A 15,076-nucleotide genomic window follows, 5' to 3' on the forward strand; every position below is an offset into this window, starting at 1 on the left:
ATTCTGTCACAAGGATACTTCTAAGAAAAACTTGTTTTTATAGGCCAGAAAGAAATGATACCCAAAACAAGAGAATCTTTGTCTTAAATCTGTATAAGCTCAAAGACTTGTATCTTTTTACAGTGCGAGTCGTCTGTCCATCCGTTAGCAGCTTTCCTTGTCAGCTTAACTCTTACAACTTTAAAAGAGTTTGATAAAACTTGTCGAGAAGTATTATTATGATGAGAAGCTGCAGATATTGTCGGTCCCTTGCTATATTTTATGTGTAGAGCATTTTTATCAGCTCACAATAAAGCATGCTTTTTAGTGCTTCAAACTTAAATCGATAACAACATTAATGGTAATAATGACAACACAGGTGTCTGATGATTTATCAGTACCCCCCCCCCCCAACACACACACACACACACACAAATTTGGATTATAATAGGTAATTTTAAAGCAACAGTACAAAATTTCGTCATTTCCTATCTGGCAACCCTGCTTTTCCTACCCCTCCTCTTGAAAATGTCTGAAATATCCCTTTAAAACGCGACTTTTTTTTTTTTGCACTCTCACATCTCAGGAGTGCTCCTCTTAATAACAGAAATAAAATCTAACCACTAAACAAACAGAACACATAAATATGTAGTAATTAAAATGCAAAGGACCGGATGATGTCTGGTCTCAGATCTGTTTAGTTTCTTCTTGTTATCCGTTTCTTCTTCGGTGTTAAAAAACAGAGGTTAAAAACGTTCCACTACTTCCTGTCAGGACGGGAGTCCTCAGCTCTAACCTCACGTGTCCCCCTCCTTTAGGCTCGCGCTGCCCGCCGCACATCAAACACATCAAACGCACCGACCGGCGGGAAGAGTCCGAGACATGGAGGCCATCTGGCTTTATCAGTTCCGGCTCATCGTCATCGGGGACTCCACGGTGGGCAAGTCGTGTCTGATCCGGCGGTTCACGGAGGGTCGCTTCGCCCAGGTGTCCGACCCCACTGTCGGCGTGGACTTCTTCTCGCGCCTGGTGGAGATCGAGCCCGGGAAGAGGATCAAGCTGCAGATCTGGGACACGGCGGGCCAGGAGCGCTTCAGGTGAGGCCATCTTTTATCATCATCATCATCATCATCATCATCATTATTATTATTATTATTATTATTATTATTATTATTGTTATTATTACAAGCATTCTCAAAGTCTAAAAGTGTTTTATTCAGATGAAAAAAATCAGCCTTTTTTTTTTAGGAGAAATCACAGTAAACATAATTTATGCTCATTTTTTGTGATCATAAAATATTTTTAAAGCTGAAAAATGAGAGAAAAACATCACCTTTGAGCGCTTCAGGTTTTTTGTTTGTTTGTTTGTTTGTTTGTTTTGGAAAAGCGTAAGTGCTGAGTTAAAGAAATTTCTTGAGCAGTTTATCTTTGTGAAGAGATGAGCTCATTTTTGTGTGAAATCTGAATCTTTTGTGTGTGTGTGTGTGTGTGTGTGTGTGTGTGTGTGTGTGTGTGTGTGCGCGTGATCCAAAAAGGCGTGGAACCTTTAAAACTCCTCCTCGGGTCATTGACACTAGGTCTGTCACGATAACAAATATTGCTGGGCGATTCATTGTCTCAGAAATTATTGCGATGAACGATAATATTCTTTGAAATTTGACAATAATTAGTCATTATTGAAAAATTTAAGAAGAAGTATTGGTTAATTTTGTGTGTAGTACCTTTTTTGACCACCAAATGGCAGTATGAGACTGTTTGAACAGAAGGATGGATAGTGAGGGAGCGAGCAACGTGTCTCTTTAAGAAAAGTGGGAGGGAGGCCCCTTGACGTTCTCAGTTTAGCTGCTTTTAACGATCCAAAAACGCGATTCTGGACGGTTAAAACAGATTTTAAAGAAAAGAGAAAGAGAGGGGTCAGTGAAGAGCACCAGAGTTGAGCCTTTCATCATCCCGTGTCTTCCAGTAGAAAGAGAGAGACACTAAGAAACGATAAAGCCGATAAATGAAAATAAGGTCTATAATTTTCATCTATCGTGCGATTAATTGATTTATTATTTATCCTGACAGGCCAAGTTGGCGCTGTGGCCTTACAGGATTTGATGAGTTTGCAAAGAAACATGCCTCAGTTAATGGTTTGACACGGATGGACACATTTTTAAAGGACACTCACTGTTGATTAGTTTTAATCACAGAGGAACACACGGCAGATTTATTACAAGTTTTTTAAACTCATTTACAAGACACAGACCAGGTCAGGGCACTTTAAAAGAACTGACTATTAGCCGTGCCTTTACAACAAAATACATAACTAATTAACTAAAACTATGAAAATAAAAACAAGTGTTGGATATTGTCCAGATTCCTAAGACTGGTTTCTCCACAGAGGAGGTTGACCCCATTCACAGGAAGAAAAAAAAAAGACCCAGCATTCTTTAAATGAATGCTCATGGCCTTTGCCTCTTTAATGTGAACTTTTTAAAAAATACACTGTATTCAGTTGGAAAAGCGTGGAGTGAACGAGAAAGCGGACACTGGCGGTCGAAATGAGTTTCCTCCGCAGGGCTGGACTCTCTCTCAGAGAGCGAGGAGTTCAGTTACAGCCGCTGCTCCTCCACATCGACGTGGAGCCAGTTGAGGTGGTTCTAGCATCTGATAAGGATGCCTCCAGGAGGCATGCCCAACTGGGAGGAGACCTCAGAGGAGACCCAGGACTCGACTGATCTCGGAACGCCTTGGACTCCTCCCAGAAGAGCTGGAAGGGGTGGCAGGTCCTCCCTGCTCAAGCTGCTGCCCCCGCAACCTGACTCCAACAGACTAATGGACGGACTTCATGTGCGATGTCTCACAGCATGGGGAGATCCCACCCACTCCGATAGTTCAACACCAGTAAACTTGATGAATGACGGCCATTTTTAGGTTTTTCTAGGGTCATCTGGCCGAGCTGCCTTGAAATTACGTTCGTGGGCAGCGTGAGCAGAAAAGAAAGTAAAAGTCCAGGCGAAGAGAAACAAACTGCAGGAAAAGATGTGTGGTAAAGGCAGCAGAATCACGCTGATGCAGCACGTGGCGTCAGCAGGGAGGACGATGAGGAACTTGTGGTCAGTTTCAACGCAGAGCTAAAACTAAACCCGTCATTCAGAGCGAAACCTTTGAACGTCCTGATATATAACAAAAAGGTTCAATCGTGTCATCTGGACCAGTTTCTTTAAGGGAGAAACGTTTCGTCTCCCATCCGGAAGACTTCATCAGTCTGCAGCCTGCCAACCTCCTGGTGGAATCTACCTGGATGATTGAGCCTACAAACCTTTTTTTTTAACCATTTTGGCCTTAGTGTCCTCAGATTTTAAGTTGGCCATCTGACCTAAAACATTTGATCGTTCTACATGATGATTGTTTTAGACAGATGGGGCCTTTTGCATGTGTTAAAAGCTGCTTCTGAGATTCCAACAGCAGGTTGGCTTGAAACACAGCAATGAAGAAAGTTAAAGTTAAAGTGGGTTGTTGTTTGTTTGTAGTTATTTTGTAATTTTTTAAAGGGGCAGATATGATTTTTTTTTTTCTTTTTTCTGCATCCTTTTCATTCAAGTGGCCTTATCCTGGTTAGAGATTCATGAGTCTAATAGCTTCAGGGTAGAAGCTGTTCCTCAGTCTAGTGGTTCTACACTTAATGCTCCTCAACCTCCTGCCTGAGGGGAACAAAGAAAAAAGTGTGTGTGCTGGGTGAGTGGGGTCCTTCATGATGCAGGTGCCCCTCTTCCTGCATCTGGAGGTGTAGATGTCTGTGATGGTGGGGAGGCTGACTCCAACATCTTCTGTGCAGCCTTCACCACTCTCTGCAGAGCTTTTCTTTCTGCAGCTGTGCAGCCTCCATGCCACACGTTGATGCTGGAGCACAGGATGCTCTCCACTGCACACCTGTAGAAGGAGGTGAGGAGGTGGAGTCTATAAAAATATTTTGAATAGTTGATATCTTACCTGGCAGCACGGTGGCGCAACTGGTAGAGCTGCTGCCTCTCAGCGAGCAGGTCCTTGGTTCAAACCCCGGTCCAGGGGCCTTTCTGGGTGGAGTTTGCATGTTCTCTCCGTGCATGCGAGGGTTTTCTCCAGGTACTCCGGTTTCCTCCCACAGACCAAAAACATGCATGTTAGGCTGATTGGTAACTCTAAATTGTCCCTAGCTGTGAATGAGAGAGTGAATGGTTGTTTGTCTCTACGTGGCCCTGTGATGGACTTGCGACCTGTCCAGGGTGTATCCCGCCCCTCGCACAGTGATTGCTGGACATGGGCACCAGCGATCCCCGTGACCCAAAATGGAATAAGCGGGTAAAGAAAATGGATGGATGGATGGATATCTTACCTGTCATAGACAGCCCTTTGAATAAGCTCCATTTGGATAAACTGGATTTAGTTCTGGCAGGCTTGATGAGCTAATGGCTAGTCCAAGCAGGGCCATTTTTAAAACGAATGGCTGATTAGCCATAGCACCAAATCTTAAAAATAATAACACGCTGCTAAGCTCAGAGTTTTTTTACCCTTAGGTTTAACGGCAAATGTTTTTAGCCGAGTAGTATCTCAGATGCGTTTTTAAAATACTTATACAGTATATTATTTGATTTAGTTTATGTAATAAACAAATGTTTAATATTAATGTTTTTATTTGCTTGAATTGAACATTTCCTTCACTTGTTCATGTCAAGCTTGAATCATCAGGCAGTCGATCATATATTTGATTGATTTGTGTGTTTCAGAGCTAAGACTTCCCACAACATCATGACAGAACCTAGAACACTGAGGGCAGAACCTCACTGTCTGTAGGAACGTTTCAAAGACAGTTACATCTTAACATGTGTGCACTGAGCTCATCGTCCTGACAGGAGGAGGTGGGGTTCTCACCTGAAAGTGTGATGAGTGTTTCCATGGCAACAACGACACGTCCTCCTGAGATCAGAAGACAAGTCGAAGCTTTTTGTGGTGCTAATAATAATTAAACAAAGGTTGTTTGAGGAGTTTTGTGAAGGGGAAAAATTAATGGCTTGTTAATTTTTATTTTTATTATTTACCAGAAAAAATGATTTGAACTGATGCTTTATATTAGATGTCTAGTTTCAAGAAGAAGAAGAAAACGGTTACGTACTGTAACCCCAGATTCTAGATGGTGTAGAGGCAGGGCAGCTGGCTTGGGACCCGAAAGTCCCAGGTTCGATCCCCAGTCACTGCACATCACGTGGCGTCTCTGGGCAGCACGTCTCATCCCCAAAATGCCCCCCGAGCGCTTTCAATAGCTGCCCACTGCACCACCTGGTGGTGGATGGGTTAAATGCAGAGACTAATTTCGCCATTGTATGGAAACATACAGTGCTGACATTGTGATGACATTATTATTATTATTATAGGCGTAGCCCTTTAAGAGCTGTCGCTTAGTGGGTTTATCCTGTCATGCGAAGCATTGCACTGAAAAAATTTAGTCCACTCCCACCTGCTGTGTCGGCCCCACCCGGTCCGTATAAATTACGTTAAGAGCGGGTAATCGGCTCCCAAATAGCTTTTTCTTCAGCCATTTAAGAGCCATTGAGGCCCGACGCTTAAAGGGCTATGCCTATACTCATAGAATCTGGGGTTACAGTACGTAACCAACGTTCTATTTCATATAGGCTTCACCCTTTAAGAGCTGTCGCTGGTGGGTTAAGGGTGAAGCAGATGTGGTCCTCGCCTCACTGGGTCCATTCGAACACCATACGAAGTGGCAGCTTGCACAAAAAGCATCTTGTCACTCAGCTCTCCATGTGCGTAATTACGCGTTGCGTCTCCCTTGCTGAGAGCGAGGTCTCTCACCAGACCCGTCCTGTGGTCTCACATTTATGCTGATGCAAGCCGGTGAATGCTGGGGAGCTGTGTGCGCGCCTTCATCAACGCAGCGCCGTTTGGGTGAAGGCTGCTCGCGTCGTGGGAGCGCGCGTTGACACCGCTTCGATGAGGAGTGTGCAGCTCGGGCTGAAAAACGAGTTACAGCGGACCACATTCGTTTACGACTGTTGTGTCATGCGAGCGTCTCGTCTTGTTTTGGAGCAACGGTGATTTGAAAAACCTTTTTTAAAGGCCACCGGCTCATTTCGTGTGGAGGATGTGTGAAGGAGCCGCTGTCAGGTCATCCGAGCTGACAAACTGGCTAAAAATAGACACTTTCATCATTAAATTATGTTTTATTCCAAAAACCTGTGTTATCTTCACACACATCCTCCGCAAACCTCATTTTGAGTCATCTCCCCCTGAGCTCTGTGGTTTGTTGTCCTAGGGCGCCGCCTGTTGGCGATCTCTGGGAAAAGCTGAACCTCCAGATGCCGGGGATGTCTGACGGGCGGGGCTGGCATAGCGGGGAGACGCTGTGCAGCCGTGGAACGTCTTGAAAATGGTCCCGAACAGTGCTTCCGTCGTTGATGGGGGCCCTCCAACAAAAAAACTTTCTGTAGCTCCTCCAAGAGGAAGATGGAGTGACGGGCCAGGTGGACCTCTGGAAAACCTCGTCCTCTGGCTGCAATGCGAGACCGACAGACAACAAAAGAGGCGCACAGGTTGAGGATGACGTCAGCTGCCTTGCAGAGGGAGCGCTACGTCTCCTCCAGCCTCTTGAACGTTGTACGCCAGCAGCATAACGTGTTATTCGCTGCGGCTGCCTGGAATGCACACTGGTGAGCTCGGTTGGAGAGCGACATCACCGTCTGGTCATGCTTACCCGGAGGCGCAGGACGCTGGTCCAACCTGGACATCTTTGCTCCGAAAGCCTCCGCCAGGCTCGGCTCAAGGGGGGCACCGAGGGAATTTCCGCTCGGTGAAACCCCTCCACTCTGGTGATGGGCGCGGTTGTGTGAACCGACACCCTTATTCTACCAGGAACCGGCTGTGGCCTCGTCCCAGTAGGACGTCACTGCTGGGAAACGAGGCCAGATGGGATCAGGACATTGAGCCGGAATGGAGCCCAAAAACCTTCCCGCTAGATCATCCGATCTGGGGGGGGGGGATGGAAAAAAAAAATCCCTTCATGTCAGCCTCCTCCTGGATTATGCCAGGCAGCTCCAGAGGAGGGCACCGTTGGCTGTGAGCGGTGTGGTTGCCGATGCGAAACAAGGTCGGGGAGGGGGGCAGCATTCGCTCAGCCCCCCTCGTTCCGACACTACGATCTCCAGGAGGGAATGAGCAGCGGGGGCTGCTGCTGACGTCGCCTGTCCTGGAGGAATTATCCGATTCGCTCCGAGAGTCGCGATAAAAGGAAAATTACAATATGGCGTCGTCCAGCGTGTAGCGACTTGCCACTGAGAATACTCCTCGGCGATTACCTTGAAACAAGACTGCTTGTCTGCTTCTCCTCGGGGAGGAGAACTTACCGGGACGACAGGAGGTTGACGTGGTGGGGCCACAGGCAGTCTTAACAAAGGTTGGTCAAGCTAGACAACTTTCCTTCTTCGTTCTTCTTACAGTGCAATTAGCTCGCTGAAGAAAAATGGGGAGATAACTTACGATAAATTTGTGAGTTTAGTTTGTATAAAATAACATTAACAAGCAAAACTGTCAGAGTCAGCCAAAATAATACGTTTAATTTGTTGTCCTTTGATTGGTTTTTAGAGATCCCCTCCAAAAACAGAAAACAAGATTTAAACATCTCCATCTATCTATTACTAATTATTATTCGTGGTCCAGTCAGGGAGGCAACAGGTCCAGGAGAGAACATCCCTAACAACATATCCCAGCTCCGTCTGGTGGAACACAGGTCATTCCCAGTTCAGAGAAGATGTACAAATCTCTCCAGCAAGATCTGGGTCTGCACCGGGCTCTTGTCCCAGTGGGCCACACCTGGAAAACCTCAACAGAAAGTGTCCAGGAGGCATCCTAATCACAAGGACTCCTTTCGATGCAAAGGAGCAGCGGTATACTCCGACCTCCTTCCAGACGCTCCTCCCCCGATCTCCAAGTCTGAGCCCGGCCACCCTGCGAAGGAAGCTCATTTTAATTGCTTGTATCTGGGATCTTGTTCTTTCGGTCATGTCCCATACCTCATGACCATGAGTGCTGGAAGGTAGACAGACCAGTAAACTGTGAGCTTTCCTTTCAACTCAACTCTTCACCATGACCGACAACACAACACCCTCATTACTGGAGACAAGGCCCTGATCCGTCAATATCATGCCAAGAGAACTTAAAATGCTGACAGTATGTAATCAAGTTCAAGACATACTAATAGTTTTATTGCAATTAGTTATTGTTGTGACTTGTGTGTCTGTTTTCTTTCTTTGAGTTTGGTTTAAAAGGTACAAGCCATTTAAAAACACCAGTTAATCCTGCAACACGTCCACTAAAGGATGATTTAGGTTAGGAAAGGTGTTTCTTCTCAAAACCAACATTGTCTTGAGAAGTTTTCTGATTTTGTTGCATTGCAGGTTTTTCCTGTGAAGTCCCCTCTTGCTCCTATACTTTCACTTCTTCTCTAGCAGTGATGCAGGTCTTTTAGTCATCAGTGTAGTGCTTGTTTCCATAAATATACCTGTATATACTGTATTAGCAATGTGTGTCCAGTGAAACGCATCACTTGATAGGTCTCCTTTTTTTCTGTACCTTCTCCGGTGACTACCGCCTTCCTCTTTCATGACACATTTCTTCCTCTTTGGCTGAAGCCTATAATTGTCCTTTCCATAATATTCATATTCATAACATCATTGTGAGTGCACCATGGGAAGAAAGATGCGATATGAGGGGTTTGGTGTGCATTTGTGTGCATGCAAGGTGTCAAATCCTGTCAAAATACAGCAGCTCTTCCCCACCCAGTATACTGCAGTGATTACATAGTTATGTGAAAGCAAATAGGATTAATTTATGATAACGCCTCACGACAGCTGATTTTTATATCAAAGTTGTCCACTCCTTGTGCAGTCATGGAGCGAATGAACGTCGTCAAAACCTCATTACATTTTTCCACACCTTTATTAGCGTTTCTGCTTGATTTAGCTCACTTCTGCCATCTGGCTCTGTATAAAATGTATTTATGGACTGTACTTATTTAGCTCCTTTCTGTCTTATCAAGCTCTCAAAGCTCTTTACACTACAATCTGTGTCCTCATTTACCCATTCATACAGCACTCTACTAGATCTGTACGAAGACTAATCAGTGCTTTATCACATTCATGCACTGATGGGACACACATCGGAGGCAATGAGGGGTTCAGTGTCTTGCCCAGGGACACTTCAACATGTGACTGTTGGTGGAATCGAACCCCCAACTCTTGCATTGGAGGACGACTAACCACTCAGCCACAGCCGCCCTTTAGTTCATTATTTAATAGGATTATGGTTTTAAAATCTTCAATCCAGGGACAAATATGTAAATAATCCAGTGTGTTTGACAAATTAATGATGCAAGTTACAGATGTTAGCGCGTATGGCTCACTAGCTTAATAATGCAATTGTAGCAATTCATTAATGTTTATTTAAGCAAACAGCAATGTTAAATGTGAAATAATTGCTGCCCTGTCTAACTGCAAATATGCTGCCTGGCTAGCATAGCCAGCTACTTAGCAAGATCAGGGGTTCCCGACCCTGGTCCTTGAGGAACACCATCCGGCATGTTTTACCATATTTTTCAGCCTATAAGTCGCAGTTTTTTGCACAATTTACATGTCCTGCAACTTACAGGCCGAAGCGACATTTATGGATTTTTTTTCTCATATTTATAAAACAATTTTTGGCTAAGATGACCGTTTTCATTCATTCTGACTGGAAAAAAAAAAAAAAAAAAGCAGTACCAATTTCAGCCACTTGATGGCAGCAGAGTAGTAATAGTTATTTGGCATGTTCTTGTATCATGTAATAGGTAAACGTGGCTATAATGACAAAATCAGAAATGTTCTTAGACAAAAACAACTGGACTTTATTTATTATACTTTATTTTATACTTTGTTTTTTTTCTTGAACTTTATTTTTAATTGACCATGTCCTGGATGACTGAGAATCTTCACCACCTTTAAATCACCCAATCGGCTTGCCAAAATCTCCTCACCTTCATTCTGCTTGTTGCTTGGAACCATCAAAACAGCTGCACCGCCCTGGCGAAATGCAGCTAATTTGACCATTAAACTGCATTTATTAAGCAAATGTTAGACTGAGACACTACAATTTCGAACAAACAAATAATTGTTAGGTTGTTTATCTTTTTAATTTTCTGAGAAACAAGTCCCCTTCCTCCTTTTTTCCTCCCTGTCTGCGTGCTCCCGGGAGCACCTCAGCCAAAACTATTTTTGAAATACAGCTGATTTGACCATAAAAGTGCATTTATTAAACAAATGTTACACTGATACACACATTTAATATAATTTCGAGCAAACAAATAATTGTTTTTAGTGTTAATCTTGTTAAAGTCCTCCCATGCACGCTCCTGCAGCCACCATTTGACAGCCAATCGATTTTTGGCACAACACCGGCCCACATTTCCAGGTTTGGCCCACATTTCCAGGTTGTCCGTGGTGACGCGTAACAAACACGCGTCAGCAGTGACGTATAATAGATGCGACATATACGTCAAAGCGACATGTATGGATTTTTCCACTTTATTAAACAAATATGGACTGATGTGACTCATAGGGCGGTGTGACGTGTCCGCCGGAAAATATGGTAGTTGTTTCTCTGCTCTGACACACCTGATTTTAATTAACGGGTGATTTACAGGCTTCTGCAGAACGTGAAGAAGTAATTAAATCTCTGAATCAGGCGTGTTGGAGCAGAGAAAAGATTAAAACATGCAGGGTGGTGTTCCTCAAGGAACAGGGTTGGGAACCACTGAATTGTCTCTGGTCTAACTAACAGCAGTTAATCAACAACAAATAGGTGCATTGTTCCACATCACAATGTCACCATTTGAATCACTTAAACAAAATTTCTGCATGCTAAGACAGGTACTATAATTTTAGTCCAACTAGTAGCTTGTGGGTCTTTTGAGGGTTTGAGACTTGAACAAAAAGAAACCTGTTTGTTGCACTTTTACTAGTACAGTAATGAATTGTGTTGGACTTTGGCCCAGTCATACTGCAGCTATTTTTAAAAACAAAAACTTGCTATTAATGGCAATATTAAAAAAAAAAAAAAAAAAAATGTCTTCATGTTCATATACCCTTCTTGTTACATCTTGTGCAGGTCTATTACCAGAGCGTACTACCGTAACTCTGTGGGCGGCCTCCTCCTCTTTGACATCACCAACCGTCGCTCCTTTCAGAACGTCCACGACTGGCTGGAGGAGGCTCGCAGCCACGTCCAGCCACACAGCATCGTTTTTCTGTTGGTGGGCCACAAGTGTGACCTGGAGGCGCAGCGCCAGGTGGGTTCAGTTAAAAAAAAAAAAAAAGTCAAACCAGGGAATACTCATTAGGTTGATTTGTGCAAAAATTACACTTTTCTTGTTTTAAAAAGAACTGTTCATTTTTAAATCAGAGCGTATTTGGCTAAGAGGCAATAGGCGTCACTTTTTCTTTTTAAATTCTCATGCGGCAGCTGGAGGAGGGAGAGCTAAAATAACAGGATGACAAAGCAAAATCCTCTGCACAACAGCATGCAGTACCAGAGTCGAGGACTCCAGATCAAATAAATCAGTACATTTTGTAGAACCTTCCATATTACCAACCTTATTCCAGTCTGTCCACTGTCATCACTTAAAGCAGTTAGTATCTTGGACAACTTGTCGGGTTTCTGCTGTTTGGTTGAACCCATGTGCGGGCAGAACTCAGAGATCTCAGAAATAAAGTAAATAAAGTAAAAGGTTATTTAATAGAATAAACAAAAAGGTTAGAGTGGCAGCAGCAACTTACATAATCATGGGAGAGACACGTAGGGAGGCAGATACAGGACACCATAAAGGACAATGCCCACACAAAGGAGAACACAGACTTATATAAAGGGGTGTTAACGATAGACAACGACTAACACCTGGGGCATAGACAATCAGAAACAGCTGCGAACGCAGGCGCTAGGACAGACCACAAGAGGGAGACACACCAGAAAAACACAAACCCTGACACAGTTAACATCTTACCTGTTGTAGATAGCTCTTTGAACAACCTCAGTTTGTACACTTAGTGTTTGATTGTGATTGGATTGACAAGCGTTACTTAGCATTACAGAGACTTTTGTTGTTATTTGCAGATGGAAATAGAGGCAGCAATAACCAGCTGTAGCACTTGCAGTTCAGACTGAAACACTTCTGGCAGGAATATTATAACATTTCTCTCTGATTATCAATGAAATGTAAAATGTTAAGGCATTGTAAACATTTATAAAGTAGCATTTGTTTTACTGTTTTACATCGGCTGTTATACGCTTTGGTCTTGGCCTCACTCAGGCTAGCTGTTAACTTGTCGGTCCGGTCAGAATTATAAGTGCTATGTGTTGTCATCATTGCATGTTTCTATACAATGATGAAATTAGTTCTCTGCATTTAACCCATCACAGCTGAGATGCACCCAGGAGGAGCAGTGGGCAGCTATGCAAGTGCCCGGGGAGCAATTAGGGATTGGGTGTCTTGCTCAAGGACACCACAGCATGTGGGCTGTACACAAACTGAGGGTGTTCACAGAGCTATCTGCAATAGAATCACACTTAGAAAGATTTAAAATGTACCCTTTTTTTTTGTAACTTTGAAGCTGATTTACCATCTGCTTTGTTCACATCTCAATTCCTAAAGTGATACCAGATATGGCACTGTGCCACTGTCTACACTCCTCATTCCACACCGCACCAGTTAGGGTGCGGTGTGGAATGCCTGCCCACTGCTGGTACCCACCCCCAGTCAGGTTTATGGGACCACCTTGTTCATGATTGTAAGAGAACGGCTCCGATGTGACGATTTAGACATAAGCAGACAGCAGCTGTTGACTGGCCAGCGGAGCTACGTCACTGGATGACCCGCCCAGTAAAACTTCAAACTACATCTGAACCTCCACTGCCTCATCATGTTGACAGGTGGTGCCACAAGAAATGAGCACAATACGGTAGTCCCTCGCTACTTCACAGTTCATTTATCGCAGACTCGCTCTATCACTGTTTTTCAAAATAAGACTGGGCATGACACACAATTTGCTGACTGATGGATGAGCCGCACGATCAGCATGAAAATTTTATTTAAAATAAATTATTTTACATTATTTAGCACCTGCTGCACATTTGTGCAGCTCACACTGCAGGATAAACTTCCTGCTGCAGCTGATCAGCTGTTCTCCGTGCAGTGCGGAGAAGTGGGCGTGGCCAAGAGCGCTTGCAGGTGGCAAAGAGCAGAGGAGGCAGAGAGCTGAAATCATGACATTCTGTGCTCTTTTAGAGCATTTAGAGTTTGGAAAAATTGTTTAGAATATTGCAAGAGTGTGGGAAGAATTTAAAACACCTTTATATATATATTTATATAAATAATAAAATAAACTACTACTTACTACTTGTACTACTATTCCTACTTCGCAGTTTTCCACTTATCTACTGTATAGCAAATTATCCGAGATGATGATGCAGCATGGCTACACCTGTGCCGGGATAAGCTAAAGAAATTGAAGTCCGATTACAGAGCGATTAAGGATCACAATGGACGGAGTGGGTCGAACACAATGACCAGTTATGAGACCGCCCACTTTGCATTGATGATCCCGCCCACAGAGCGGGGAAACAAGTCACAGTGGTAAATCACCTACACCTGAGAAGAACCAACAAGATGAGAGACGAGTTGATTCGCACTTATCAATGGCAACGTGACTATAGATGCTGCTGATCATTTGGTGTTCAGTTTATAAGAAAATAAATGAACCCTTTCATATATTTCTTACTAATTGTCTATATTTTATAGGAGTAGTAGATCCATTAAATATTGATGGCTTTGTCTTGATAAATGAAAATTGACCTCTACACTTGATCTTTCAGGTAACTCGGCAAGAAGCAGAGAAGCTGGCAGGGGCCTATGGAATGCGCTACATTGAGACATCCGCCCGCGACGCCATCAACGTGGAGCACGCCTTCACCGAGCTGACCAGAGAGATCTTCGCCTTGGTACGGTCCGGCGACATCACAATCCAGGAGGGCTGGGAGGGAGTGAAGAGTGGCTTTGTGCCCAATGTAGTCCATTCATCTGAAGAGGTGACCAAGAGCGACCGCCGCTGTCTCTGCTGATCTGGGAACAGGTTGAAAGATGGTTTTAAGAGGAGGGAAACATTCAGAGGGGAGAGACTGCTGGACTGAGGCACTGGCCTCTGTGACTGAAATAATGGATAACCCCTCTGTTGTTCCTTTAGACTGGATGCAGATTTGGATGTTTGAGGAATTTCAATGGAAACATTGGTATAAGGTGAAGAAACACTCTAAACTTGGGTGGATGAGTCAGAGGGTTGTATCCATTTCTGTGTATGTTTTATTCCTCAGAAAGGAAGGATCGCAGGTTTTTATTTAGGGGCTCCCGAAGCCGAATTGGTTTTTGTTTTGGGCTGCTTTCCTAGAAAGACTCTCAAAGGCCTTACACATATGTGTGATTAATTTTGGTAACACATTCAAGTATAACAGCTCTCCTGTTTTATTTTAATTCCCATCACTTCCCTTTTTCATTAACCTTCTCTCAATATGCAAATTATGATCACACAGTAAGACATCACTTCTGGTATTTCCTTGGGAAAAAAACATCAAATTTGGCAAACTAAGGTCGAAAGATGGATGGATGGATGGATTAAACTCTCACTGTTAAAGTTCCATCTTTCTTTTGCCAACATTTCGATCCAAAAGCAATGGAGTAGTCCTAAATTTCTATTACAAAAACTGACTTTATTTGGGCCCTGCATTTTTTGTTTTTGCCACATTTTTTTCTCGAGCAACTTAGGCCTTCAACGAGCTTGTTGACCACACGGTTACATCTACTTATTCTGTTAAACGTCACAATAAAACACCTCCACTTACAACTTCATGGACTCTTACAGCAGGAAGACAAGTGTACAGCTTTGACTGGACAAGTTGAACTTATAACAAGAACTCCCAATAGTCTGTTTTCTACTGGACACAGAAGGTGGACTAATGTGAACGGTGGAGCTTGAAAGCACCTTAA

General features: G+C 43.6%; 1 protein-coding gene across 1 annotated transcript; it reads left to right on the forward strand.

Moving 5' to 3' along the window:
• The first annotated feature begins 861 nt into the window (after nt 1-861).
• On the forward strand, nt 862-14,492 carry LOC119415620 (ras-related protein Rab-39B). The gene is made up of 3 exons (XM_037682778.1): nt 862-1,076; nt 11,152-11,332; nt 13,912-14,492. The coding sequence occupies exons 1-3, from the start codon at nt 862-864 to the stop codon at nt 14,155-14,157; spliced, it is 642 nt and encodes a 213-aa protein (XP_037538706.1). The 3' UTR covers nt 14,158-14,492.
• Nucleotides 14,493-15,076: the final 584 nt, after the last annotated feature.

The sequence above is a fragment of the Nematolebias whitei genome, chromosome 1 (assembly GCF_014905685.2).
Source record: "Nematolebias whitei isolate Nwh7 chromosome 1, NemWhi1, whole genome shotgun sequence".
NCBI classification, from domain to species: Eukaryota; Metazoa; Chordata; class Actinopteri; order Cyprinodontiformes; family Rivulidae; genus Nematolebias; species Nematolebias whitei.